Source organism: Cygnus atratus, chromosome 8, assembly GCF_013377495.2.
Source record: "Cygnus atratus isolate AKBS03 ecotype Queensland, Australia chromosome 8, CAtr_DNAZoo_HiC_assembly, whole genome shotgun sequence".
Lineage (NCBI taxonomy): Eukaryota > Metazoa > Chordata > Aves > Anseriformes > Anatidae > Cygnus > Cygnus atratus.
This window is the reverse complement of record NC_066369.1, coordinates 26,298,864-26,326,473: the sequence shown is the minus strand read 5'-3', so window position 1 is coordinate 26,326,473 and position 27,610 is coordinate 26,298,864. Positions and strand designations below refer to the sequence as shown.

Sequence of the window (27,610 nt, the reverse complement as noted above, 5' to 3'; positions counted from 1 at the left end):
CCGCCTGGCAGCGGGGCCCGGCGGCCGGCCGCGCATGCGCAGATTCGCGGCAGCCTTCGTGAGGAGGGGCCGGGCGGCGGCGGCCGGGAGCGGGACCGAGGCCGGGGCCGGGGCCGGGCCGGGGGCGGAGCGGGGGCGGTGGCTGCCGCCGGTTCTCGTCAGGGCCCGGCCGCTGTGGGCGGCTATGCCCGGGAGGAACAAGGCGGCGGGCGGCGGCGGTTGCCCCGAGGTGCTGGGGGGGCAGCAGGCCGCCGAGGCGGGCCGCGACGCCGTAGGCCGCTCGCCTCACGAGGAGGAGGAGCGGGGCGCCAACCTCGGCGACCCCGACATCGTCAAGTCGCCCAGCGACCCCAAGCAGTACCGGTGAGCGCCGGGACGGGGCTGGGGGGGGCTGGAGGCCGGCCCCGCCGCGGGTGGGGGCCCGGTGCGGTTCCCGTGCCCCCCCTCCGGGCTGCTCGGCCCTGGGAGCGCCGATCCCCAGCGGGAGGCTGTTGTCGGGGGTGTCCCGGGGCAGCGCCGAGCTGAAACCAGGCTAAAACCGGCAGCAGCAGCACTCTTCCCGTATAGAGGGGTTCCAGGCTTAAATACGGCTGTGAGCAGAGACCTTACGCTGCCATTTTGGTGGTGTTTTCGCTTGGTGCTCCCAACAAACCCCCCAGGAGCACGAGGAATGTCCTGTCCCCAGGCAGCTGGGCCTGGGTGAGAGGCTGCTGAGCACCGCAGGCGGGGTAAGGCAGCCCTTCTCCGAGGGATGCTGTAGGCAGGTTACCAAGCCCCTGTGAGATGAGCTCTTTTAGCTCTACCCTTCATAACGCCTCCGCTGGCTGCACAGATCAGACTGCCTAAACCCCAGCCTGGAGCGGAATTGTGGACTCGCAGTGACATGGGTTGAAGTTCGCTGCTGGCTGCACGGGGGCTGTGCCCGTTGGCTCGGGGAACAAACTTCCTCCCTCCCTTGTTGTCCTACTTCCCTGCTTCTTCCTCCCCATTTCTGTCTGCCTCCCCTGCTGGCGTTCTCGCTCACACCGCTTTGCAGGAGGTGTCTTCCTGCACTTTGTAGCTACAGGGACCATCAGCTTAGGAAACCTGTGCCTTTGCTACCTGGAATGACAGTGTGATAAAGCTTGGGAAGTCCACTGGAAACTGGTAATCTGCTCTGAGGCTCAGGAACCTCCTCCACACGCAGGGAATTGCAGAGCGCATTTGCATGCAGCATAGAGTAGACAAATGCCGACATCTCTCAGAAATCCTGCTCTCTGTACTTAACAGACGTTTTTCCAGCTGGAAGCTAGGAGTCACGTCTTTTCAGATTGATTTCTGTGTATGGGGAGTGAGCCTTGCATGGAACAGACACAAATGTATCCCTTAGGAAGACAGCATTGCTAAAAGTAAAGTATGCCTTTGTTAGCTATGTTCCAAACCCTTTAAGCAAATTTAAAGACGAGATTTAGTGATGCATATACAGTTTTTCTTCTCTGTTCTTGCATTGGTGTTGACGTATACTGCAGGCAGTTCACAGGTGATTTAATTTCTTTCTCGTGGATCTTAAAACAACTTCTCACCGAATTATCATCTCAAACACACCAGTCATAAAAGCAGAGGAGTTCCGTCAGCCTGCAAAATGTATTCTCAAAAGTGAGTTTGCTGGGACAGAAATGATCATAACCGAAGTTGCATCTGTTCATGGAACATAGTCTCTCAGAGCTAAGAGTGGGTAGTTATCTTAACTGGATTTTTTTTCCCAAAATTTGTTGTATTTAAGTTCATCCCTATATGGGATTTCATGAGTTTGTATTGCTTGTTTTCTGTAATTTGAAGAATTAAGACATTTCTCTAAGTGTTTGCTATGCATTATTACATATTTCCATATTTGCGTAACTGCTGAACAATTACCACTGATGTAAGGAAAATACCTTAGTGTGAGAACACCAAGCTGTTCCAGCTTACCCAGGATGTATCTTTAAGAACTTGACTTTTATGTTTCATGGATTATTTGTATCAGTGTCTGTACAGTCCTTCTAAAAAGCAATGGGACTACGCTTGCTTCTCTTACTACATGATTGCATTTTTCTTACTGTATTTTGCATACTAATTGATACTTCTGTATTGATTACACTTGTTCTTTTCCATTGGACTGAAACACGGAAAAAGAAAAGAACACCGATGTCAGTTGGTGCCTCTGCTCAGTACAGCCTCAGCTGTTCCAGGTACTCCTTAAGTGAAATCAGAGAGCCTTCGACAGCAGTGTGGTTAAAGAGTTACTGTGCTTTCGGTGCTAGCATGTAACGCTGACAAGCCTGGAGATGAGTAATGTCAAATTAGTATCACCTGCTGCCTTAGTGTAATGGCTGCATGGGGAAAGGAGAAATGAGAGCTACTGGTACACCTGGCTGCGCAGCTTTATGGCAACTCTGCTGGAGGAATAGCGCCGTACTGCTTGTTCTCTGCCTTCCGTGACTGTACCGACCCCAGGGAAGTGAGTGCTCTTTGTGGGACGTGGAAGCTGAAGACAGCTGCGCGTGGAGGTGCGGAAGGTGCTGGGCCTGCTGGAGGACGTGCTGTAGCAGCGCTGACTTGCACCGTCTGGGGCTCTTGCTGGGAGTTCTCCAGAGCCTGAAGCACCCGAGCACGCAGTGCATCTGGTTTGTAGGACCACTGCCGCGTGCTCAGGAGCGCTGCAGCTGCATAACGTGATGTGGGGTACAAACGCACATCGCTATTCAGACATTCCAAATGTGTGGATGATTGACTTTGTACCCAGACGTTTTAGCAGGGATCTCGTGCTATCTGTGCCTCCTGAAGTTAGTCACAGCATCTCTGCACGTTAACGCTGCTGTGGGTTAAAGCAACAAGAATGCAACTGTGCTTTCACCTGTTCAGATCAAATTCATCCTGTTCAGGGTCCTGCACTATGCAGGACAGGCATGTTAATGATTTTGAAACCCTGGGCCAGAGCAGGTGCTGTCACTTCCACAGTTGAGGAGCAGTCATAATTCCTGAACTTAACCCAACTATTAAATGTTTGGTCTTCAGCTTTTTTCATAGACTTGATAGTCTAAGAAGTGTGATGTGTAATCACGATGCCCTCTTTATTGCTTTCATCCATATACTTCCTCGTTAAATTCAGCTGGAGGAGAAGTGCTCTGTGCAATGTGTTTTCAGGCAGGTGTGTGGGTTGCAGAACTGTAGCAAGTGTCTTGCAGCTCTTATAAAGGATGAAGCTTACACTGACCTCAGGTTTTGAATTGAAATATTGATAATAGCACATGCTCTTACTGGTACAAACTTAGAAATTACATAATGATAGCCATGCATGAAACGGTACTGGAGAGCTTTTGGGAACAGTGCATTTGGAAATCAAACAGCACACATTTCATTTTTCATTTGGGTATTTACCCTGTAGCTTGATCCGCAAATCTGGTTTGAAATTTCTGCTGCTGAGATAAAAAACAGTGGCCATGTTGCAACGGTCTCATCTGGCATAAACTTACTCTGCTGTTCAGATTTCTCTGGGAAGGTGGGATGAGCCCGGGGGGTAGTTTTACACCACCAGGGTTTGTAATGGATCAGATACAACCAGTGTTAGGTTGGATCAGGTATTTTCTTGATCCAGAATTCCTTTGTTTCTGCAGCGCAGCAGCTCTCAAAGGTGGTGCACCGCCTCATGTGACAAAGTGTGACTGTGTCTGTTCCTGATCTGGCATGAACTTTCACTGCTGAGAGCTCTGGTCAGGCAAAGCATCAGCACTGTCCTCAGCCTGAGAAGCTGTAGAATGGTGTAGATAGGGATTTATACACACGTACATACGTAGCCTATGTAGGGACGTCCACATGTGGATGTAAACACACAGACCTGTGTAAGGTCACTCTTGATGGCAACACACCCAAGCCACTGTGACTTACTAAGGCTGGGGAGGAGACTTGTCCTTTCTAACATGTGTCTGCCAAACCTGCAGGTCCCATTTGATGGAAAGCATTCATAAAATCAAATAAAATTGAGTCTCTGGGGCCTGCTTAGAGGGAAAACCAAAGATCTTAATTCTGTCACATGATATATGTTCACAAGAGCCTGCCAAGCATAATAGGATGCTGAAGTTTGGGTTTGCCTTTTCTGAGTACATTAAGTTTTCTCTAACCAGGTGCTATTAGCTCAGATATCTCACAGAGAGAAATAAAAGCCCAAATCAATGTCCTTATCCTTATGGGCAGAAGGGCTTCTGCTGCTGTCTTGAATTGCTTGCTTCTTTCAGCTGCTAAATATCAGAAGAGTATTTTTACTTTTCCACTCTGAATCTGCTCACCTTCTCAGCTGCCCTTATTTCATTGGGAAGTCTCAGCTGAAGATGGGAAATGCGGAAATTTCTGTGCTTCTGAGAATTTGGATTTGGGAAGTGATTGTATTCATTGCAAACAATTCTTTCAGGTATATCAAACTGCAGAATGGCCTATGTGCACTTTTGATTTCGGATTTGAATTACTTGGAGGGTGCCCCATCCGCATTGTCTTCGGAAGAGGAAGAAGAGGATGGTGATGAATCTGAAGAGGAAAGCGATGAAGATGATGACGACTCTGGAGCCGAGATCGAAGATGGTAGAGAAGGGTTTGATGATGAGGACTGTGATGAGGGGGATGAGGGTGAGGACAATGATGGAGATAACGAGGATTTCAATGATCCCGATGACAGTGAATTAGAAGAGCTAGCTGAAAAGGAAGAGACAAGAAAGAGAGGCTGTACAGAAAAGCAGGTATGTATTTAAAACTATAGAGTGAAAAAGTATTATATACAGAGCTTTCTTGTGCTCTGAAACCTTGTGATTAGACATTCAGAGTCGTTCTTTGTGTTATGCCTGTCCTGATTGATTTACATGTCTGTCATTTTCCTAAAGTATTTCTTGAAGCAGCTTTTACTGAGACTGTTGTATTTTCTCAGTCTGCAGCAGCCCTTTGCGTCGCTGTTGGCAGCTTCTCTGATCCCGAAGATCTGCCTGGATTAGCACACTTCCTGGAACATAGTACGTATCTGCCTCTGTTTCATCTTCTCCAGCTGCAGTGCAAAATTAGGGATATCTAGCTCTGGATTTCTGTGGCATTTTTAGTGCTAATTCATATTTCAGCTACCTAGAATTTATTTTTATTAGTTAAATAAATCTGTGTTTTTATAAAAATACTGATCTAGTAAGGAACTCTTAATGTGGGAGAAGGAGTCTCATTCCCTTTGGCAGGCTGTGCATTAGTGTACGCTTTTCTGTTAACCACTAAATGTGGGGACAAATGTTGTGAAGTTTCTGACCAGACATATCCATAAATGCTACTCGTGACCTATTGAGGCCAGTCATACCTAGAAAGGTGCTGTTATTCTCAGTCTATTTGGGCCTTCTGCCAAAGGCAGGTTACTCTAATTATTGGTCAAATTACACTGTCGATTGCTAGAGGAGTGCACCTTCAGTTCTTGCATGCTTTATCTAATTTTGATGTGATTCTGAAATGCATTGTGTTCAAAAAAAAAGACAGTATGTTTTAACCTGGGTCGTTGCAGATGAGCAGTAGAAATGGCACTGAAGTACAGAGGATGTCACTTGTGTTTCTTGCTGGGGGGATAGTTTGTCTAATCATGCCCTCAGGCTGTTTGTTGGCATCGCTGGTTCCAAACCTGAACCTGGCATCTGCTGTGGTGTTTTGCCTCACGTTCAAAAATGATGTGAGAAGTTAGAATTCAGTTTAACCTTGGATTTGGGCCCTGTCAAGGTCAGTCCCGGACGGGACGACGTGTTAACGCCTGCTCGGAGCTGCTGTGTCAGCTGGGTGGGGGGCTCCCTGCTGCAATGAGGAGTAACAAGTTCATGTCGTGTGGTAATTTGGCTGATTTTCGTTTCAGTGGTATTTATGGGCAGTTTGAAGTACCCGGATGAGAACGGGTTTGATGCGTTCCTGAAGAAGCACGGGGGCAGTGACAATGCCTCGACTGACTGTGAGCGGACGGTCTTCCAGTTCGACGTGCAGAGGAAGTACTTCAAGGAAGCGCTGGATAGGTAACTGCCCGCCGGTGGTGGTGGTGGAGGTGTGTGCGTGTCCCTGGTGGTCAGTTCTTCATTTTGGGGCTGGCTGCTGCTGCACTTCCACAGGGACTTGTACTACAAAAAGAGGGTATCAAACGTGGGGAAATAAGATTTCCCCGTGGCTAGGTGACTGATGTTGTAGTGCCTGTGTAGCTGCTGTGTGGTTACTTAGGATCTGTGTGCAAGTCTTACTGCGAGCTCTTTGTCTTGCCACTCTTAAACTGGTGGCTTTGATGAAGTGAGAAACGTTATGCAGTGCGACAACTGTTCGGAGGGGAGGTGCCTCCAGAATCCTGGTGATTCATCCTTTGAGTATCTGTCCTGATAGAGTTAGGGGTTGGCTTTTGATTATTTTGGCTTTTGATTATTTTGTTTCCAAGTCTAATCTATCAAGATGGGTAGGAGGGTAGTGTTGAGCATTGTGGTACAGTGTGTGCCTCAAAAAGGTACATTTAACCCAGTCCTGGTTATTCAGCGAAATGCGTATCTTTTGGGGTGCAGTACTTACCTTGCTCTTTTGTGCTGTGAGGTATGTTAGGACAACGCTGCTCCACCTGTCTGAGTGGTTTCCTTCCATGAGAAGAAATTACTCATTCATGAGGGCATGTCAGCTGAGTAGTCCTGATGCTGTGATATATCTCAGGAGGAAGGTAATGATGAAGACAAGATCTAGTATTTGCACATTTTACTAAGTATTGCCTTAATTTTAGTTTGTTAGGCTAAATTCAGTTTTCATTTGCAGGTTAGTCCAGGTTTTAGATGTTTGAAAGTGAGAAAGAATCAAAAAATATAATTACAAGTGGTCACAACAGCTCACTTAGTGGAGGGGAAACAGAAATTAGGAGTTCTGTAGGCTGTGGGATAACATACGAAGAAAATAAATGGTTGTTGCTGGTGATTTCTGCTCATTTGGTCAACTTTGGAATTAAAGAAAGACATTACATTTCAATGGACTTTAGTTTAATGGGTTCTGTAGTCGTAGAACTCTGTCAGTAATGTATTCCTGTTAACGTTTTGCTTCAACAAGTTCCGTGAAGCGTGGAAACAATACAAATAAAATAGAAATAATAGATTGTCTAGCAGCCTTCTGCTGACTCCATTCACTGCAGACCTGTCCCTTGCCATTGATCTGCTCTCTATGGGTAAAGGAGCAGACGTGTCTGGTGGTGTCTGGACATTTATAGTAAATGAAATTGTAATGGATATAAAAACGTATGTTTCTGGTCATAAATCAACATTCCTTTTTGCCTGGAGTTAGGAAGAACTTCCTTGTGGTTATGTTGTTTGTAACGAACAACTGAGGATTTTTCCGCATTTTTCCTCTGAAGCATCTGATACTGGCCACTGTTAGAGCCACAACCAGACTAGATGGATCACTTGTCTGATCTGGTGTGATTGTTCTTGGGATCTAAATGCCCTCTTCCTGCACGGCAGCCTTGCCATTTGCTTTTTGATGCTATCACTAAACTGGCTTTTATCTCTCCTTAGGACAATACACTCCAGAATTACATCATTTGTAGTAAGACAAGCAACTTTATAAACTAAAAATAGTAGATGTTGAGTTTAGTTGTTGTGTTGTTTTTTTGTTTGTTTGTTTTTTTATTTTGCTTTATCTTAAGAGACACTGAGGAAAAGCACATATTTTTCTCTTTCATAGGTGGGCACAATTCTTTATTCACCCGCTAATGATCAGGGATGCAATAGACCGAGAAGTTGAGGCTGTAGACAGTGGTAAGAGTTTCTTTTTCTGTGTGCTTAGTACATCTTAATAAAAAATAAGACCTATTTAGTAGCATTGCTTATTGCTTCCTACTTGGGATTACCTTTCTGAACACTCCAGTCAAGTTCATCTAACTCAACAGAGAAATTAAACTCTTAGATTTCTTCTTAACTTTCATGGGTATCAGTGGCTGTTAGAGGAGAAAGACTGAGCATGGTGCCATTACTGATAGAGCTTACTATCTTATTTCTTGTACTGAAAATTAATAATTTTAGGTCATTTGGCAGTAACTGGTAGGACAATTGCATAAGCATGTGTGTAGTCTTTAATGAACAACATGCCTGTAGCTCCAGCACAGCCCCAGTGCTCCCTCCGATCCTGTGTGTGTGTTATTGTTAATACAATAAGTCTGTGTGATTGTACTTGTCTCATTATCCTAATGCCTGTAATAAATACAAATTTGCTTCACAGAAGGAAATTGGCACAAAAGCGAGTGGAGTGCTCACTTGTTTTTTTTAATACATAATGAATACTTCCAGACTGCCTATAAAAGCTCACTGCTTTAGAATAAAAACCTGTTCCTGGCAGATACACTGGCTGGTTCAAATATGGTTTTGAGGTCTTTTTTTTCTCTGATAAGAAAAACTGGGCAACTCGATCTTTGAATTTAACTAAGTGTCAGTATAAACACAAGGACCTGTCTTGTGATTTAAGGTGTAGTTTCTTCAGCAGCCTAAGGTAATTTATGCCTTCACTTGCACTACCTTCATCCTGCAGTTTTACTCCTTGGCTTGTACTGACACTGTAGCAGTGAGCTGTCGGGTAACTGTGTCATCTTGGTGAACTGGCTGCAGAACAACCCGACCAAGAGAGTTTACAGCTTCTACCAGAAGAAAGTGCAGTTGGAGAGGGCAAATTTTTAATTTTCAACAGAAAATCCCTTATTTGGATTAGTTTAAACTGCAAAACTTCATTTCTGGAAACTATCTTGCTCAGTTTTCAATTTCTCATTTCATTATTATGCTAGAAGTTATTCCTTGTGTTATACAGGAGGAACAGATCTGTAATTGATCTCTGGCTTTTTGTGCAGGGCCTGACTGTAGAATATTGATGGCCTTGTGTTCCCATTAAATTTAACAGATTGAGAACATTCAGACAGGACAGGCTGGGGCTTTGTATGCTTTTCCTGTTTATCCCTTTCTTTACTTCTCAGCAATGAACTACATTTTTTTCTCTTCTCTTTTCTTGGCTTATTTTCATTACTGCTAGCAAGTCTTGTTTCTTACCCTATTTCACTATTTCATCATCCATTAAAACAAAAAATATTCCAGGCTGCATCTGTGTTTTTTGTTTTTTATTTTGTTTGTTTTCCCCATGGGAACATGACCTCAAATTTTGATTCATGCCACTGCAAAATCTTTAACAGAGTATCAGTTAGCAAGACCCTCCGACGCAAACAGAAAGGAGATGCTGTTTGGGAGTCTTGCCAGGCCTGGACATCCTATGAAGAAATTTTTTTGGGGTAAGTTCTGAATTAAAGTTATAAAGTATTCAAACTTTTAACCACTTAAAAGATGCACTAACACGAGCTATCTTATCACAGCGAGCATTACCCGTCTCAGAAGTATGAGAGCAATTACTCATTTCACAGCAAAGCCGTTGGGAATAAAAGCAGCTGCCTGCTTCTTAAGATACTTTTCATTCTGGTACTTTTTGCTGATGTTGGAGCTGGGTTGCTCTAGGCATAGAGTCATGTAACTTTCTGCTAATGTAAAGGCAGTGTTCTCTGAGTCATCTCTGTCTTGTTTAAACTTGTTTTTGCTATTAAAAATCCATGGATAAATAACATATTCCTGGATTTTATTCTAATGAGGCTTTTCAAAGTAAATAATTCACTGTCAAGGTTGCAGGAGTAGACCTTCGGTTATGTGAGTGAAGGGAAGTTTGTCCTTCCTACATAGGACAATAGCATCCCTCTGAGAACTCCCTCACTTTCATGATGCTGGTGGGCATATAAATTATAGTGTGATGGGTAATAAAGATGGCCAGCTTTGAAATGTAGATCATTTTTATAAAGTTGTATAGTGACGTGTCCTAAAAGTCATATTTTCTCTTCTTTTTCCCCACCCCTGATCTGCAAGTTCCTTTGGCAAGCTGGTAGCAGACAACAAGCTATATAGTACACAGTATGTGTGATCTGATAGTACAGGAGGACTTTGTCCTCTCTTGTCCTAGAAATACTAACTGTCCTAGAAACTGGAAAAAAATAAATTTTGGTTAACATTCCTTTAACTCCAGATTTCTAAGTACTTTTAACATGCTTGCCATGACTAGACTCAGTGACCAGGAGAGAAGAAATTCTTGGTATGTCTGGTCTTGACTAACCACTTTTTAACTTTTACAGGTAATGCAGATACGCTCAAACACGAGCCTAAAATGAATAATATTGATACCTACACCAGGCTGAGGGACTTCTGGCAGCGCCATTACTCTGCTCACTATATGACTTTAGTTGTCCAATCTAAAGGTAATGTCTGATGTTCCTTATAAACAGGCTCATTGCTGCTCTTGGCATAGTGCTTTTGGAACTAGTTCAGCTTTAGCCCAAGCCATGCTAGTGAATTATCCTGTCCTGCAGGACGTATTTAGATGTGGATTTTAGCCAGGTTTCCAAATGAAACGAGACTCAAGCAATTGTGCTCTGTTATTATCATCCCGCCACTTCTCGAGAAATTTTTAACTAAAACTGATGAATAGGTTCCATATTAACTCAGAAGGTAAAACCTCAGTTATATTTAAAAGAGAAACTTGTAGGATTGTAAAGTCAAACCACTTAAATGACTTAATGCTGCTGCTTTCCTTGCTGTCAACAGTGAACCTCCACAGAATACGATGGGGAGACTGAGTGTCCCAGTTGTCTTGTTCTGAACGGGGCTCATTCAAGAGAGGTTTTGAAATAACAGACTGGGAAGAAACTCTAGGAAGTTTTTTCCTCATAGACTGAAAAATTATGTGCAAATGGAGTTGTTTCATTTCAGCAGAGAACTTCAGACCTATGGGTCGTTTCTGCTGAGACAAAAGGAAAGAAATTGCTTACAAGTTAAGTGGGTAGTATAGAGTTGTGTTGAAAATAAAGTTGTGTACATTCAAGTTAGGTTTGTGCTTAGGGGTTTTGTTGAGAGCCTAAAACTTACTGCAGTTCCCATCAGTGAAAACTGCTTTATATGTACTGGACATAGAATGATTGGATGAGTCTAGCAAGTACTGGTGATTTTTCAGATCCCTAAGTCAGTAATTCTTGTTCACAGTCATACCAGGTACTACCAGAATTTAAATCCTAGTAGTATCGGCCTCACTTTTTGGAATGGTATACAAAACCAGACACAGTTAGTGAATATTAAGAAATGACTCAAACCAGTTTAAAGCTTATAATTTACAACTTTGCAATTTTAACATGTACTGACTTGCAGTCTCTTTGAAATAACTGGTGAGATAAGAGAATTTGTCTTCAGGAAATTTCAGGAAATTATTATTTATTTTTTTTCTCAATAGAAACACTGGATACATTGGAAAAGTGGGTGACAGAAATCTTCTCTGAGATCCCAAATAAGTAAGATTTTTTTGATGCATAAAAGTATTAAAAATTATAAAATTATCTGTGCTTAAAATGGCAGGGCTTTTTATTTTTTTAAATCTCTTACTGGATATGTTAAAGAAATTAACATTTGTTTATCCTTATCCATAAAAAATAATTGCTAATTTTGAAACTTAATGACTGCTGTTTAATTGTTTCAGGAAGATTTTGTTTATGCATAGCAATCATTTAACCTGCAAGCTGTGTGGTGCTAACTTGCAGCAGTGTTTGTTTAATTTGTGGTGATACCTTGATTTTATGATAAATCATTTAAAAGTAGATTATCATTTCATATTTCTTATCTTTCCTTTGTGTCAAAAATAATTAGAAACAAAATAAATTAGGATGGTATCTTGAATTTAAATGTCATCATTAAGGTGACAACTGATCAGGACTTGATTTTTTTTTTTTTTTTTTTTTAATATTTCACCACCATGTGCTATATAAAAAGAGGTTTCTGCAGAAGCTTAACTCGGAAATAACTTTATTCTCCCTTTCATTTTCCCTTGTTGTTTGATGTTTATTTCTGTGGTGCATAGAAAATGCTCCTGTAAAAGTCTAATGCTATACGGAGACACATTTGTCTTTCTCACCCCTGTCCTTCTCTTGTTCCTTCTTTGGCACAAGACAATCCATCTCGAGTTTCTTACTGTGCTTGGCTTTCCCTTTCCCTGTTGGGAAAGCAAGCTTTTTCTTGTTACTGCCTTGGAGGGAAGGAGAGGGAGGAGTTGACAGGGTGTCTAAATCTTGGGTAATTGCTCTGTTGTGTGGGCAGAGTGCAAGTGAATGACAGGGTTCCTTCCAGTTTGGCTTGGGTGGATCCTGCATTGCACCCTTCGTTAAGGGCCACTTTCTGCTTGTCTGCTCTACCGCCTCTGTGCTGACATCTGGTGATTATCTCATGTAGCCTTGAGTCTTTGCCATTAACACCACACTTTAATTTTGCTTTCAAGTGGTTTGCCCAAACCCAGCTTTGGCCATCTGACTCAGCCTTTTGACACACCAGAGTTTCACAAGCTTTACAGAGGTAAGTAAAATAGATCTGTTTAAATATTTTGAATACATACGTTCATATTTCCTCTGTGTTCTGAAAGGATCTGTGTGTTTCATAGAATAATTGTGTGGTTCTGAATAACTTTTAACCATTCTTTCTGCCTTATTTAAAATTTCTTTCCTATTTCTAATCATGTATTTATATTCAGTAAATTTATTTCTGTTTAGTTGTTCCAATCAGGAAAGTTCATTCATTGAGTATCACCTGGGCACTTCCACCACAAGAACAGTATTACAGGTAACGTGATGTTGTATTTTCCTTCTACCATGTTATCTTGTGAATAATTTTATTGGATTTCACAAGAAACCAAAGAATCGCATTTATTTGTGTTACAGATTACTTTGGTTCGGCTAGGAGAACATTTTTAAAATGAACTAAACTGATGCAAATGCAGTTCTTTTTATAAATTGTGTGGAATTGGTGCACAACTGATTTAACGTCATTCCTCTCTGACTCATATCAGTCATCATGTTCTGAACTCCCACGTCCATAGCTTGTTATCGTAATGCTACCTGAAAATGTAATAATTGTCGTAAAGAAACTGTATTATAGTTGTTTGTACAGTGATTTGAATTCTTCCTTTAAAAAGTATTACCTCTTGGCATTTAATTTTTAAATTTTCTTTTAGAGTGAAGCCACTTCATTATATTTCCTGGTTGGTGGGACATGAAGGCAAAGGAAGTGTTCTCTCCTTTCTCAGGAAAAAGTATGTATTTTTAAGCATAGTAGTTAAATGCTTTGGAATGATTAAAATAAAGACAAACTATTTCTCACACTTTTTTTAAATATATAAAGGCAGGTCAAGTCTGCCTTTTTATATGAGCATTTTGTAGCGATAGTCTTTAAACTGATGATAGTCCCAAGTGAGAAATAAGTGGTTTGTGGTCTGTGGATCAGTAGCATCTGTGACTGATTTTTAAGAGATGTCCCAAAGGTAACTTAGCTTTTTCTTAAATTAAATTAAATTAAATTTTAAAAATGTTTTTTCTTAAATTCTGTATCCTGAGGTTCACATCTTTATGCTGAAAAACTTTGTGTGACCTGGTAACAGATTGAAAGCCACTGAAGTAAAGCTGTGATATGCTAATCGTAACTAAGCTTAGATAAAGCTGAAATGAGTAATTAATAAGTGTCTTTAATTCTTCCACAGATTTTGGGCTCTTGCATTATATGGAGGAAATGGTGAGACAGGATTTGAACAGAACTCTACCTACTCCATCTTCAGCATTTCCGTAACTTTGACTGATGAAGGTTACAAGCACTTCTATGAGGTATGTTTTTGTAACTGTAACTTGATTTGATGCTGTTTTCCTAATGTCTGGAAAGAATAATCTGTTCCTTTCTGTCTGCAGGTGGCTCATGTTGTGTTTCAGTATGTGAAGATGCTGCAGCAAAGAGGGCCAGATAAAAGGCAAGTGTTTGCCACTACATCAGCTATTGGCAAGACCATTCCTCTCCATTAGCAATTTATTTGTAGCGCTTACATGTTTTGGTAGGTTACTAGAGTATAACTGGTTGGTCAGTAGTAAAGCTTGTCAGTACAAAAGTTAGTCAGTAGAAAAGCTGTGTGGGAAGCGTTACCAGTATTTAAGTTTAAAAATGAATTTATTAAATGTTCATGTTTTTTTCTTTGTGTTTTTAGTTTGATTTATTGTGATCGATTCCTAATTTTAATAAGCTGAACTAGTTGTAGTTGTAGGGTGTGGTTTTGCATTGGTTTAAATAAATTTTGTTGTAAATCTGTGGAAGTCCGTGGTGCTCTGGTAATAAATAGCCTTTATATTAATTTGGTATCAGTATTTGACTCCTTGTAGTTAAGTCTCTCCCTGTTTGGAAGATAGCAGAACTTATTGCTAGTTGTGAAATGTCCTTTTGGAGGTAAAGGAAGTATGTGTAAGATTGCTTCGAAGTCTAGTGCCAGAATGAATCACTGTAGAGAAACTCACCCTTGATTCCTTTCCTAGACTGCTTTTTTCAGTTTCTCAATAAATCTTGTGGAGTAGTGGAAGAAATCCACTTATTCTCTCCTCCCTCATTTACAGAATATGGGAAGAAATCCAGAAGATTGAAGCTAATGAATTTCACTATCAGGAACAGGTATTCATCCACTGTTTTCTGTTGGCATATAGGTAAAGCATAAACAGGATATTTTTTTATTAAAATTTTGAACTATGTTTTCAAACTTCTGTATGACTAGAAACAGATTATGCACTTAAAATAATGAGGTTGTTTTTCTGAAAGAATTGTCCTCAACAAATTTGGTTTTGGTTTTTATGGTCATCTATGTAGGCTCTCTTCAGTTTTCAGTCATTAGACCCTTGCGTGTGAGGTTCTGTGCCCATTAATAGTTCTCTGCAAACTGTCTGGTGCTTTTCAGTATTTTTTCTATAATTTCAGTGGCTATTAGGCTGTTTTTGCACTGCTGATTTCTAGGAACAGAAAAGCAGTGTTGTGTGAAAGGTGTGGCTGGTGACCTGGCCTCACAAGGGCTAGGATGCTAATGACCCCCTTGTCTGCTCTTACAACATTACACAGATAAATTTGGTTTTGTGACAAGTCTTACTTGGCCTATTAAAATAGTAGTTAGCAAAAATCTTAGGCATTTTTATTAAAGATACAAAAAGAAAAAGAAGGGGATACAAGTTCTACCAAGGTAACTTCATTTTTTTCCATGGCGCTAAAACTTTTGGGAAGACAAATCCATATATTCTATATATGGCTTGAAAACATCACTGAGTTTTCTTGGTTTCTTTAAAGTACACAGATGCAGGAAGGACAAAAAAAAAAGAATAGGAAATATTGGAAGGAAATATCGGAAGAGTTTTTTTCTTCCTAGATACTTCAAGTCCTTTCAGACACTTTTAAGATCCGCCAGTCTGCACTGAGCACCAGGATGTTAGAAACGTCATTTTTAGCAAATCCTTCCATCTGTAGCTCTGCCTTCAAAATAGCATATGGAGGATATTGAGTGTCTTGAGTGGCCTTTGAGTAACAGAGGAAAGTGGTATTTGCAAGTGATACAGACAGCAGGGACCTCTGCCAGCAACCCTAAGTAATACATAACAGAGCAGTGGATTTTTTTTGCTAGGAACAAGTTTCCACCGATTGCCAAGTGCATTTTTTAAATGTGGTGTTTTGTTTTTCATTGGAATGCAGCTTTTATGAATTTGTTAACAAAGTGCAACTATTAAAAAATTAGAACTGACTGTCTTCTCCTAGCAAAAAGTTTCCCCAGCAAAGTAGAGAAGAACTAAAAATCTCTAAAGGATGGCCGTTTAGTATAATGGACATAGTAGGTATATCTGTTGCCCTGTGTACAGTTTTATAATTCAGTCTTTAATCACTGCAAACAGGTGTTGTCCAATCTGAAGTTTGACTTTTTTCATCAAAATGAAGCTATTTAATTCTGAAAGGTTCATACTAGTGTTCTTTTTTATAGACCAAGCTAGAATTTTATGTTCCTCAAAACTGTTGCTGCTTTAATAGGATTTATACTTCCCAGTATTAGGCCAGGTAGGGGCAGAAAATACCCCATGTTCACATGGGGGAAATACCCACTGTGTAGAGTCCTGCCTTTCTGGCCAGTTGATGGTGGTGTTTTTTAATTGATCATTAAGTGGTTACTGGCCGCTCAGGAACTTAACTCAGAAAGCGAGGGACAGAGGTATGTATGTGATTTAGTGACAGTGTTGTTCAGGGTTCTTCCCTGGGACAGATGAATGACTTAGACATGGCACCCTGCTCTTCTGGGTGATGGGAAACGCTGGTACTTGGCCATCCTACAGCGTGATGGTTACAGAGGCATGTCTTTGGGGGAAGCAGTTATGTGCCCCCAAGGCAGACTTAATGTTTTCTGAGATATCGGTGTCTTAAGAAATTCATGGTCCTGTTTTTCTGTACATTTATAAGACACAGATGTGTCAAGCTTGCCTCTTCAGGGGGAGCTGGGGTCTGTGTCTGGACCCAGAATCTTTATGGCGCGATGCTGGCTGGTTCAAAAAGAAAATGCACGCAGTAAGAAGTCTCCACTAGGCAGTCTTACACAGTTACACAGTACTTCATGTCCAAATCAGATACCTCTTCCTTCTCATACTGCATGTCATGCCAGACAACTTAGGGAAGGAGCAGAATCAGATGTACCCATACAGCAGCAGGTCCTCAGCTTGCTCTTTCCAGGTTCCAGATCACTTTAAACCTTGAATTGTGGAACTCTGCTTGTGTTCCGCAGAGGCAAGGAGCACATTCTACTGGGACTTTACCTAGTAGGTTTAATGACTGTAAACAGATGCTCAAGGCTGTTTCTTCCATAAAGCTGTCTCTGATACTTCAAGATTCTCAGAGCAGTCCTGAGCCTTAGTTATGGTTATGAAATGTATTTAGTTTAATAATCAAAACTAAATGCCATACCAAACTCAGCTTGTAACTCCTGCTCAATGTGCCTGACTGCTCAAGCTCTGCTTAAAACAGAAATTTGGTATTTTTGTTTTCTGATCATGTGAAAAATAGCTTTGTTTGTTTGTTTTTAGACAGATCCAGTTGACTATGTGGAAAGCCTTTGTGAGAACATGCAGTTGTTTCAGAAGGAGGATTTTCTGACAGGAGACCAGCTTCTGTTTGAATACAAGCCTGAGGTAAATGTTCTTTGAACTCTGATTACATGTTTTGATGTAGGGAAAATACAGGCATACTGTGTAATATAGGCACATATAAGCATGCAATTAGGCATATTAGAGGCACAGGTTTTGTACCGATTGAATCACTTTTTATATTCAGAAAGCACATATTTTTTTGTAAGCTTATGATGTCTTGTTCTTCATATGTTCAGATTAAGAAGTCTCAGCTGGGTCAGGCAGAGCCACAGTTGCATTTGAACTAAAGTGTTGTCTTGCACTTGCAGGTCATTGCTGATGCCCTTAACCAGCTCAGTCCTCAGAGAGCCAACCTTGTTTTGCTGTCTGCTGCCAATGAGGGCCGGTGTCATCTAAAGGAGAAGTGGTTTGGAACACAGTACAGCATGGAAGGTAAAACAGCGACAGAAACATAAAGAATGTCTGATGTATGTGTTAGAGCTATTAAAAGGGTGACAACACAAAATACAACCACATGGAAGCAGGGAAATGAATCCTCAGTGCTAAACTGACTTCATCATTAGTCAAGTACTCTGTCCTCCTGTAATTGTTCTTTGTTTAGTGTCAGTTGATTCCTGCTCCCTGGTTTACAGTTGTTTTAGGAGGCAGGGATCCCAGTGAACCCTTTACTTGGCTGCAATTCAAGTCCTGAACAGGGAAATGAACACAAACAATGAAGGACAGGGTGGCTTGGCAGCTGGGTTACTAATGCAGGCAGGCCTGATTTAATTTTGAATAGGACTGCTTCAGTCCTGCTCCAAAGGAGCTGTTAGGAACAGATTTAGAAAAAGTCATGATGAACAAGGTGACGTGAAGAAACTCTTATCATACTGCAAATGTTCATGGATTTGTCTAGGAAATAGGAAAGCATTAGCCTTCCTGCTGAACTAAATGCATTTCATATTTTTTAACAGATATTGACAAGTACTGGAGTGATCTATGGGCCAGTGACTTTGAATTAAATCAGGATTTACACCTTCCAGAAGAAAACAAATACATAGGTAAGGCACCTGAGCATGAATGAAATCTTCCCCTAGTAATTTGTGTGAGTTTAATGTGGTTTAGAAACAATCTTTATTTCCATCTGAACATCAACCTGATTTTGAAAATTAAAATATATGGGAGCTCTGTTCGCTTGAATTTCATTTAATGCTCTCTTATTTATAAATTTGGGAACTGACTTTTTCTAATATGTAAAGTTGCAGACCATACAGCTCTAACAGATCTCACACAATCTATGGACTGTGAGAGTTAACACAGTACTGTGGACGCATAAGTAGAGGAATTTTATTTGCTTAATCCTGCTGGTTTTGAAAGTATTTAAATAGCATCTGGCTTTGTTGCCAAAAACAAATAAAATACAAACCCGTAATTTACAGCCTATATAGAACATTACCATTTCTGCCTAGCTTCTGAGCCAGTATTCTGGTGTGAAACTGAAAAATGTTTTTCATTTGGTGTTTATTTGGTCATTCATTTTCAGTGCTGTGAAACTCTAAATGTTCTTTGGGCCCAGGGAAACATATGCCGTCATGTATAATGTAACAAACTGGGAGGGGAAAAATGTATTCTGCTGATAATTTTGCAGGCTTTTATTCATGTAGCCTGGCTGTGTCTGTGAAGCCCTCTAACTTCTGGTTTTGGTTTGTTTTTTCTTTTTGTTAGCCACTGACTTTGCTTTGAAAGTTGCTGACTGCCCTGAGACAGAATATCCAGTCAAAACACTAAGCACACAACAAGGCTGTCTCTGGTACAGGAAAGATGATAAATTCAAAATCCCTAAAGGTAAATAAAAGCCTTATGGCTTCCCTAAGAATAGGAAGTCCCTGTTTTTACCAGCTGGAATTTATTTAAAGGAAAATAACTCACAAGAGTCTTCGCCATTTATACTGAAGTGTTTACTGCCGGCTCTTCCATGGTCCTTTTGATATATTAATTAGCTACAATAAAAGAGAAGCAGGTAAACTACCTTGCAATAAAGAAACCCTGCTGATTACTCAGGTTAAAAGGTGGAATCACTGAAAAATACTGGTTTCTTCTACTGTCTGACTATGGACAGAATTTAGCATACAGAATATGTTACTGAGACTGGGGCTTGTGAGGAACTTGAACATCGTAGAAAAAAGCTGTAGTCTCTTCTACAGAAAGAGAAAGCTACAGCCTGCCTTTGAGACAAATGTGGAAAGTATTTTGGTATTTTCAAGCGGAATGTCATTATTTTTAGAGTCTGTTAAACATACATTTTGTGGAATTTTCTTAGAGTTGTTTTGATTTTTATTGATCACACCATGTGAGGTAGTATTCCACTAAGTGCAGCTTTGTGTTTGCTAATATTTGGTATTTTTAAGGAAAGCTTTTGGAGTGGAAAAGAGAAGGCATTTGATGATGACTTAATAAAAGAAAAATATGTTCTTACAGCTCAATGACCGTTTTCATTAGACTTGAATTGTGACCAAAGAATAACCTGATGGAAATATATTTGACTTTGGAAAGCTGTCCCTTGTTACACAATTACTCATGTAAGTCTCTTTTTCCCCCACCAGGTTATGTTCGTTTCCATCTGATCTCGCCGTTGATACAGCAGTCTGCAGAGAAGTAAGGGTTACGTTATTTGTGCATAGCTTGCAGTATAACTATAGGCCCATACCTAGTGAAAAAGCACGAAGAGAGACTAATTTTAAGCTGGAATAGAAAATTCCAGTTCCTTTTCTCACATTCTTGCATTTTCCTTGTAGTTTTTTTCTGAAGTTTGGCAAGAGTGGTTTTGCAGCAGGCCGTTGGTTACTGTAGCAGACAGGTGTGTGTGAGTTCATGGTGTGTTATTCCCCAGTGCAACTGGAAAAATTAATGTAACAGCAGCAGGGTGCATGCCAGAAGGAAGTGCTTAGAAAAGGAATTGGTCCTGAAAACTGCACAATCACGCCTAAACCAGTGACTGGGAGCGTGTAGGAGCAGGTGAAGGGACCCATGGCAGCATTTAGAACCCTTTGTTCCACAGACCTCAAGGTTATAGCTCTGCACATGCTACACTTTTGCTGATCTTAGGCTAGCGTTGCTATTTGTAACACATTTCATGGCTGTTTTATCCTAAGGCTGTTGAGACCTGCAGGAGGAATGTTTCAGGAATGTCTTTATAAATCTGTTTTCGTCGGGGCTTTATTAGTTTGAACTTTGAATTGGAATCCAGGCAATAACAAAAACCTGGAAGCAGAGGACAGGACAGCAATTTCCACATTGCAGTCCAATTCACTGTAGCTAATTTATTTATTTATATCTTGATAGACAGTGATCTCATTACTCAAGTCCTTAGCATAGCAGAAGCTTTTTCAGAAAAAAACAGAGACTGGCTATCCTCCATTCCTTTACACAAAGTGTAAAAATCTATTTTTTTTTCTGTGATTATTCAATGTTTCAAGCACTGGCACGTTACAATGTGTGTTCCTACCTTGAAGAAATCTAAAATCGTGTGAAGCTGTAATTTTATTCATTGCAAAGAATAGTTGAATGTCAGAATAATTTTAAGTAGTGTTGTGCATTCTGGATGAAGGGAAATTTGCATTTTGTATTTCCAAATTTGTTGAAAATTGGTTTTGAATCTCCTTTTACTTAGGTATTCATTTCTGTTAGAGAATGTCTTGTGTGTACAACCAAACTTGTTGGCCTTGTTTTTTTTACCTCCTTTTTTTATTTCCTTTTTTCTTTTTTTTTTAACCCTCTACTCTTTTCTCCCCACAGCATAGTATTGTTTGATACGTTTGTAAACATCCTTTCCCACAATCTTGGTGAACCAGCTTATGAAGCAGACGTCGCCCAGTTGGAATACAAGCTGGTAGCCGGAGAGCATGGCTTAGTCATTCGAGTGAAAGGATTCAATCATAAACTACCTGTAAGTGCCGATGATCTTCTAAACACTTAGGCATGCTTCTGTTCAGTGTGTGTACTTTCACTCCTAGCAGCTGGAGCTGGGCTGGCTGGACCTTAGAACGTTTAGATGGGCCATCTCGAATGGGAAATTTGTTTCCCTGTTCAAATACAGGAAATGGCAGCAAATGCTTTTTCATGGCTTGCATATATTTTATTCACTTACAGAAGCTCAAATTACTGACTTTTGCCTGGCTTAAGAGAAATCTTCCTTTAAGTAATATCTATATCTCCATTTAGACTATAATAGCTTTTCTGTTAAAAAGAGATGTGAGTTTCCCATGTTCTTTTAGAGTTAGAGCCTCTCTGTCAACAAACTAAGGCTATTTGCATGCTATCTGGAGAAATGTGTCTGAAAATAGCTTTGTTTACAACTTAATTTTGGAGATACAGCTTCTGAGCTCATTTGGGATGCTGTTTTTCTTCGTTGGGTTGCTAGGATTTTACAAGGATTGGGGGATCCCTGATCCCATTCTCTGAACGCTGGCCATGTAACACCTGATAAGCACAAATGGAGAGGACGTACAGTTCAAAGAGCAGAGAGAACCACCAAGCTTCCTTAGGCTTCCATTGCAAGGGCTTGAGTGGAGCTTTAACAAAACTGTCCATCATCTCTCAGACCTGTTAATGTGAGATATAAAAGAAAAACACAGAGATGTAAATAGTGTGCTCCAAATATCCTTTTTAATCACAAATGTCGCTCTGTTCTGATTTCATTGTGCTAGCCAGCGGTGGAAAGAAAAACTGGAACATCAAATCAGTAGTGCTGGAGTCAAAGGCTAGGTTTGTTTCAGTAGAATGTGGAAGCTCCTCTTGGTTTGGAATACTGAGCTTACTTCATTCACTGACTAGAAATGCCATCCTTTGGAAACTGACTGTAATTTGGTATACAATTATTTAGTGAAAAGCATCTAGCAGAACTGAGGAATGTGTTTTAGTAACAGTGTCTTTCGTGTTGATCAATGTTTTTTTTTTTTGTAACTATACAGAAATAAGTTTAAATTGGTCTTATTTTTAAGAAATAATGACTTTAAACTGTTTTCTTTACAGCTTCTGTTTCAGCTCATCATTGATTACTTGTCCGACTTCAGCTTTACTCCAGCAGTTTTTGAAATGATAACGGAGCAGTTGAAGAAAACATACTTCAACATCCTCATCAAACCCGAGACTCTAGCCAAGTGAGTTCTGGGGGAGGGCAAGAGGTGGCTGCACAGTAACTGTTCACAGTAAGTGTGGGGCTTGAGTGGAAGAGCTCAGAAATCACTGCTCTGAGCTCCTGGAGGCTTGTTCCAGGGTTAGCTCTCAGTCTGGACACCCAGGTGGCTGCCGTTCTGGTGCCACCTGCAGCCAACAGCAGGTGTTGAGGCAGGGCAGGGTGTGTGGGCAGTGCACGTGGGTGCCATCTCCCTGTCTTCAGTAAGTTCCTGGGTCAGAAAGGGGATCTCTTGCATTAAGCAGCTGTTGATAGCTTGTGGTTTTGTTTTCTTTTCTCGCATTGCAGGGATGTGCGTCTGCTGATCCTAGAACACAGCAGGTGGTCCATGATAGACAAGTACCAAACGCTGATGAACGGCCTTTCCATTGAGTCCCTCTCCTCCTTCGTCAAGGCTTTCAAATCACAGCTCTTTGTAGAGGGTCTCGTACAAGGAAACTTCACGAGCAGAGTAAGTACAGCTTCAGCAGCTGATCCACACTGGAACTTGTTCTGAAAATGGGCTTAAACACAGCTGCAACAGCTCCTAATGCTCACCAGCAAGCTGAATGCCTCTTCTGTACTGACAACCCAGAGGCTTGCTGGTGCAGGGCAGCTTCATCTTCAGAAACTCAGGAATGCTCATGCAGATGACCCACTGAGGGGTCTTCATAGATGCCCATTTATTTATTTTATTTTTTTTCAGGAATTTGATTGAAGGGGAAAATGTGATAGAAATATGCCCTGTAGCCTTTTCCCCCATTGCCACCATTCTTTATAGTTTGATGTAGTATTGATATTGATAGATATTGTTATTGATTTATTTGATACTGAGAAATGTCCATGGTGGAGCTAATTTCCATGTGTGAGCTAAGTTCCTTTCACATTATGGTGTGATATTCCTGGTCAGTTTTACTGTTTCTCCTCTTTGATCCTTCCCGGATCTCCAGCTCTGGTCCCAGAGAGGGGCCCTCCTTTGTGTGCCCTTTGCTGTTGCATTGGCTGTTGCTGTTCCTCTGGCTTCTGCATTCTCCTTGCAGAGAAGTTAGGAAAAAAACTAGACTGACTAAAGACTCTTTTCTACTTTCTTTGTGGCTGTGAATTGGGGCTAATAATTCTCTTCTGAGTAAAAATTATATTTTCTCTCCTAGGAAGCAAAGGATTTTCTGAATTACGTTGTTCAGTGAGTATCTGACTCCTGCACCGTGCATGTGGTAACTATAACTGAAGTCAGGATTCTTTTCTGGAGAACGGGGTCGGGGTGGGAGCGGTGCAGACGTTCCCTTCTCCCTCTCAGGGTACAGCGCTGCTGGCAGTTCACGAGGTGACCGTTGCTCACAGCATTTTAAGCAGGACGTTGTTCTGGTTTGGGGAAGGGGAAAGCAATGTCAGTCTGAGTGTGTAAATGTCCGGGTGTTGGGCTGGTTTTGGCTAAGACGTGAGCAGGTGTTTGACACTTTGCTCTTTGTGCTCCCTTCAGAAAGCTCCAGTTCGCTCCCCTGGCCCACCCCTGCCCTGTGCAGTTCCGGGTGGTGGATCTGCCAAATACACACCTGCTCTGCAAGGTGAAAACTCTCAACAAAGGGGATGCCAACTCTGAAGTGACAGTGTATTACCAGGTACGCGTCAGCTCTGTGTGTACTCACCTGTCCCTCTGGTAGCTGCTGGTGCTGTAGTGTTACGTAGGTCTCAGCCAAGAGCAGTTTCTGGACAAGGATGTTACAGAGTGCACCAAAACCCCGTATGAACACCTAACACACAACCCTTCGCCCTCCTGGCTAAACCCAGGTGTGCTCTCACCGCACGTGGCACTTCCTGAAGGCAGCACCTTCTGCTCCTGGCCTTGTGCTTGTAGCCGGGCGTTGTGCTGCAGTTACGTCCTGGTGTCCTTACACTGAGCTCATGGCCCTCGGGTGAAACCCCTCCCCTCGGTCCTGCAGGCAACACTGGGCCCCCTCAGAGACCAAGCATTTTTCGGCTGTCCCTGCTGTGAATTGTGTTTAACGCTGTAGTGCAGCTGATGTACGTCACACTTGTCACCTTGAGCTGGACTGTAGCTTTTAACTCCGTGAAATCATCCTAAATTCTTCCTTTTCTTTGTAGTCAGGTGCCAGGAGCCTTAGGGAATACACCCTTATGGAGCTGCTCGTGGTAAGTTAGCCATCATGGCTCATAACCCGTGACATTTCCTTACCTGCAAACAGTGCTTAGAGCTAAGATAAGGCCTTGGGGCTAAATGGTACGAAGGGTTCAGTGTGTACTCACTGCTCATTCTCATAAAACTTCTGAGCGTTTGGGAGGGGATACCCAAACGGCTGCTGGGGAGGGCAGCATGGAGCAGTTTTCTTTACTGACCCAGAAGACTGAGACCCTTCTTTATTCAGTGGGTGTAGCTGGAAAGGCAGCAGTGTGGTTTTTTCCTGTGTTGTGATTTGTGTTTCTGGGTTGAGCCTGAGGGGTAGCAGCAGAGGACCATCATCACTGCTGTGACACATCTGTGCTTTGTTTCAGATGCACATGGAGGAGCCCTGCTTCGACTTCCTGAGAACCAAGCAGACCCTTGGGTAAGTTCAGCTCTATGCTTTTGATGTTCCCCAGTGTTCTTACTCTGGAAGCCCCTTCCTTGCAGTGGTTAATTCCTGGCTTGTTGCAATGGGAGCAGAAATGTAACCCACTAGAACCACAGGCACCCACTGACACAAACTGCAGCTGAGTTGTTCTGGAATCCCTTAAGAATTGGCGTCTGCCACTAGTATGTTAACCTGGTTTTTACCTGTTAACCTGGCATTACTCAGCACAAAGTTGTTCCTTCCCTTCCTAAACCAGCTCGCTGTTCCCCAGGGCTGCTGCCATAGCAGCTCTGCAGTGGCAGTACTCCCTCAGAGGCACCCGTCCACCCCATGAAACTGGAACAGGGGAACAGGTCTTTCATGGCTACAGGTTTGTCATTTTGTTTGGTAATTCCTGCAAATGAGTTCAAAAACAGTTACTCTGCCAAGCTTGAAAGGGTTTCCCAAAAATGAGAAAACAGAGAAATGTATTGACGCAGGAAATAATGGGAATAAGACTTGAGAATTTGTACGAGATCTTTTTTGGTAAAGCACCAACACTGTTTAAACTTGTAGCATGTCCTGTAAATGAAAATTTAATTGTTTTTGTGGAATTACTGTATTGTTTCTTTTTTTTTTAAAGCTATCACGTGTACCCCACCTGCAGGAATACTTCTGGGATCCTTGGTTTCTCAGTCACAGTAGCAACCCAGGCAACTAAATACAAGTAAGTAACGGTGTTTGCTGTAGACTGAGTGAGAAAGGCTTCACTGCAGGACATGTACGGCAAGTGGCTTTAGGAGGTGGTGCTGAAGGAGGTCAGCAGCCCTTGTGTGAATTCAGGAGCTGAGTATCTGGGCCTCGTTTGGTCTCGTGAGGTATCAAACTAAGTGCAACCATGTCTACACCTATTTTATGGTGTATACAGCAGCCAGCTGAGAGATTTCATTTAACCGTCTATTTGTTCTACTGGAGCCAATGACAGCTGACTTCAGTTGGCTTTTGCTTGAACTTTTGAGTGCACCCACTGTCATTCAGAGTTTGTTGCATTAACGTTCAGCTGCTTCAGGCCACCAACTTCTGCTCTATTCATGTGCAAGGCTGAGGGCTGCAACTGGGGGCCTGACAGCACACTGCAGCGTGTGCTGCTGCTGGGCATACCGCAGTCCCTGCACCATGCAGCTCTTCCTCTTGTGGCTTGGTTATATCAAGTCCCTGGGTTTGAACAGGACTTAGTATAGATAAAAATCAGAGCACTATTTTTATTCCTCAGTATGGGGGAAAACAGAAACAGTGGTGTTTATAGATGTGTGAGCTTTGTTTGCCCTGCTCATGCAAACATTCCCTTTCTTCTGTTAGCTTATCCCTCAGTATTTTTGTTGTGTTTTTTCTCTGCCTGAGCTGATTTAATTTTTTAACTCTCATTTAGTTCTGAATTGGTTGACAAGAAGATAGAGGAGTTCCTTTCTTGCTTCGAGGAGAAAATTAAGCATTTAACTGAAGAAGCTTTTAGCACCCAGGTAAAAGTTGATCGTGAAACGTTCTTCCTTTAACTGCTAACTGACACCTAAACTGAAGGCTTTGGTTACACCGAGCCAATATATTTCTGAGGTCCCAAACAAAGGACTGACCTTTAAGTCCTGGCTCTCACTCCACGTGGTGCTCATTCTCTGAATAGTTGTCCCTGGAAATTTCCAGAGAAGCTTAAGAGCAATGAACTGTCTTGTGAATGTCATTTGGATTTTCCTTTAACTTCAGTGAAAGGTGGCTGATAGATAGATAGTAAATTCAGGTTGTTGAAACCCTTCAAACCTTCTTCCCCTTCCCCCCCCCAAACATAGGTTACAGCTTTGATAAAGCTTAAAGAATGTGAAGATTCCCACCTTGGAGAAGAAGTCGACAGGAACTGGAATGAAGTTGTGACCCAGCAGTATCTCTTTGACAGGCTCGCCCGTGAGGTGGGGAGATGCTCATTGTTGTCAAGTACTGCCAAACTGAACGCTTGCATGTAGCTTTTTGCAGCAGTGTTAAATACAAAGCACAAATAGCTGGTTTTATGCTATTAGAAACATACTGAAGTAGAAACACGCTATTTTTAAAAGGTCTAATGGAATAGCTGTTGTAGGAAACCATTTTTATGTTTAAAATGACTTGAATCGTCACGGTGCTATTTAAAACCTCTGGGTTTCAGATTGAAGCTCTGAAGTCTGTTACAAAATCAGACCTGGTCACTTGGTTTCAAGCTCACAGAAGCAACAAGAAGAAAGTGCTCAGCGTACATGTGAGTATTTCTCATTAGCTCTATGACGCCAACTTATGACATGCCAGGCTTTGATAACCTCAGAGAGATCCTAGTAAGGGTGTACGGTAGGAAAAGTCACATTGTCTAACTTCTCCTCTGGTGGTCAGCCACACTAGTGGCTTTCTATTTCCTACCTAATACTGTCATTTAGATTGCATTGAAGTATCTGCATTTAATTTTCAGGGCAGATGAACACTGAGCGATACCCCTATTACAGACTCTTAGAGCCAAATTGTTTTATGGTAACCTTTTTTTCCAGGTGGTTGGATTTGGAAAGCACGAAGGGGATGCAGAGGTTACAGCTGTCTCAGAAGTACAGAATTCTTCGTCTGGTGAAATACCTCATCTTACTTTCCTGCCCCCATCCTCCCTGATGACTAACGTTACATCCATCAAGGACATCAAAGCTTACACATCAACTCTCAACGTTCTCCCTTACCATAAAATCTTAAAATAAAAATGACATCTTGCCCTGCAGTAATGTGTAATACAGGTGCTTTCTGCAACAACCAGTACAAACCTATTTATTTCTATTAAATCAGGGCTGTAGTGTT

At 41.7% G+C, this 27,610-nt stretch overlaps 1 protein-coding gene across 1 annotated transcript; it reads left to right on the top strand.

The window, feature by feature from the left end:
- Positions 1-59: 59 nt before the first annotated feature.
- Positions 60-27,533, top strand: NRDC (nardilysin convertase). The gene is made up of 31 exons (XM_035537742.2): positions 60-363; positions 4,424-4,745; positions 4,931-5,012; positions 5,876-6,029; positions 7,714-7,787; positions 9,203-9,298; positions 10,181-10,303; positions 11,329-11,386; positions 12,364-12,437; positions 12,632-12,701; positions 13,093-13,170; positions 13,615-13,735; positions 13,817-13,875; positions 14,507-14,561; positions 16,991-17,095; positions 17,362-17,485; positions 18,007-18,093; positions 18,758-18,877; positions 19,636-19,687; positions 20,828-20,978; positions 22,064-22,191; positions 22,515-22,677; positions 23,357-23,388; positions 23,686-23,824; positions 24,309-24,356; positions 24,717-24,769; positions 25,398-25,481; positions 26,184-26,274; positions 26,596-26,712; positions 26,946-27,035; positions 27,316-27,533. The coding sequence occupies exons 1-31, from the start codon at positions 185-187 to the stop codon at positions 27,511-27,513; spliced, it is 3,327 nt and encodes a 1,108-aa protein (XP_035393635.1). The 5' UTR covers positions 60-184; the 3' UTR covers positions 27,514-27,533.
- Positions 27,534-27,610: the final 77 nt, after the last annotated feature.

Coding starts and splice junctions, on each gene's coding strand:
- NRDC (XM_035537742.2), top strand. CDS start 185: ATGCCCGGGAGGAACAAGGCGGCGGGCGGCGGCGGTTGCCCCGAGGTG. Junction 10,304..11,328: donor TTTAGTTGTCCAATCTAAAG/GTAATGTCTGAT, acceptor TTTTCTCAATAG/AAACACTGGATACATTGGAA. Junction 20,979..22,063: donor GATTCAATCATAAACTACCT/GTAAGTGCCGAT, acceptor TTTTCTTTACAG/CTTCTGTTTCAGCTCATCAT.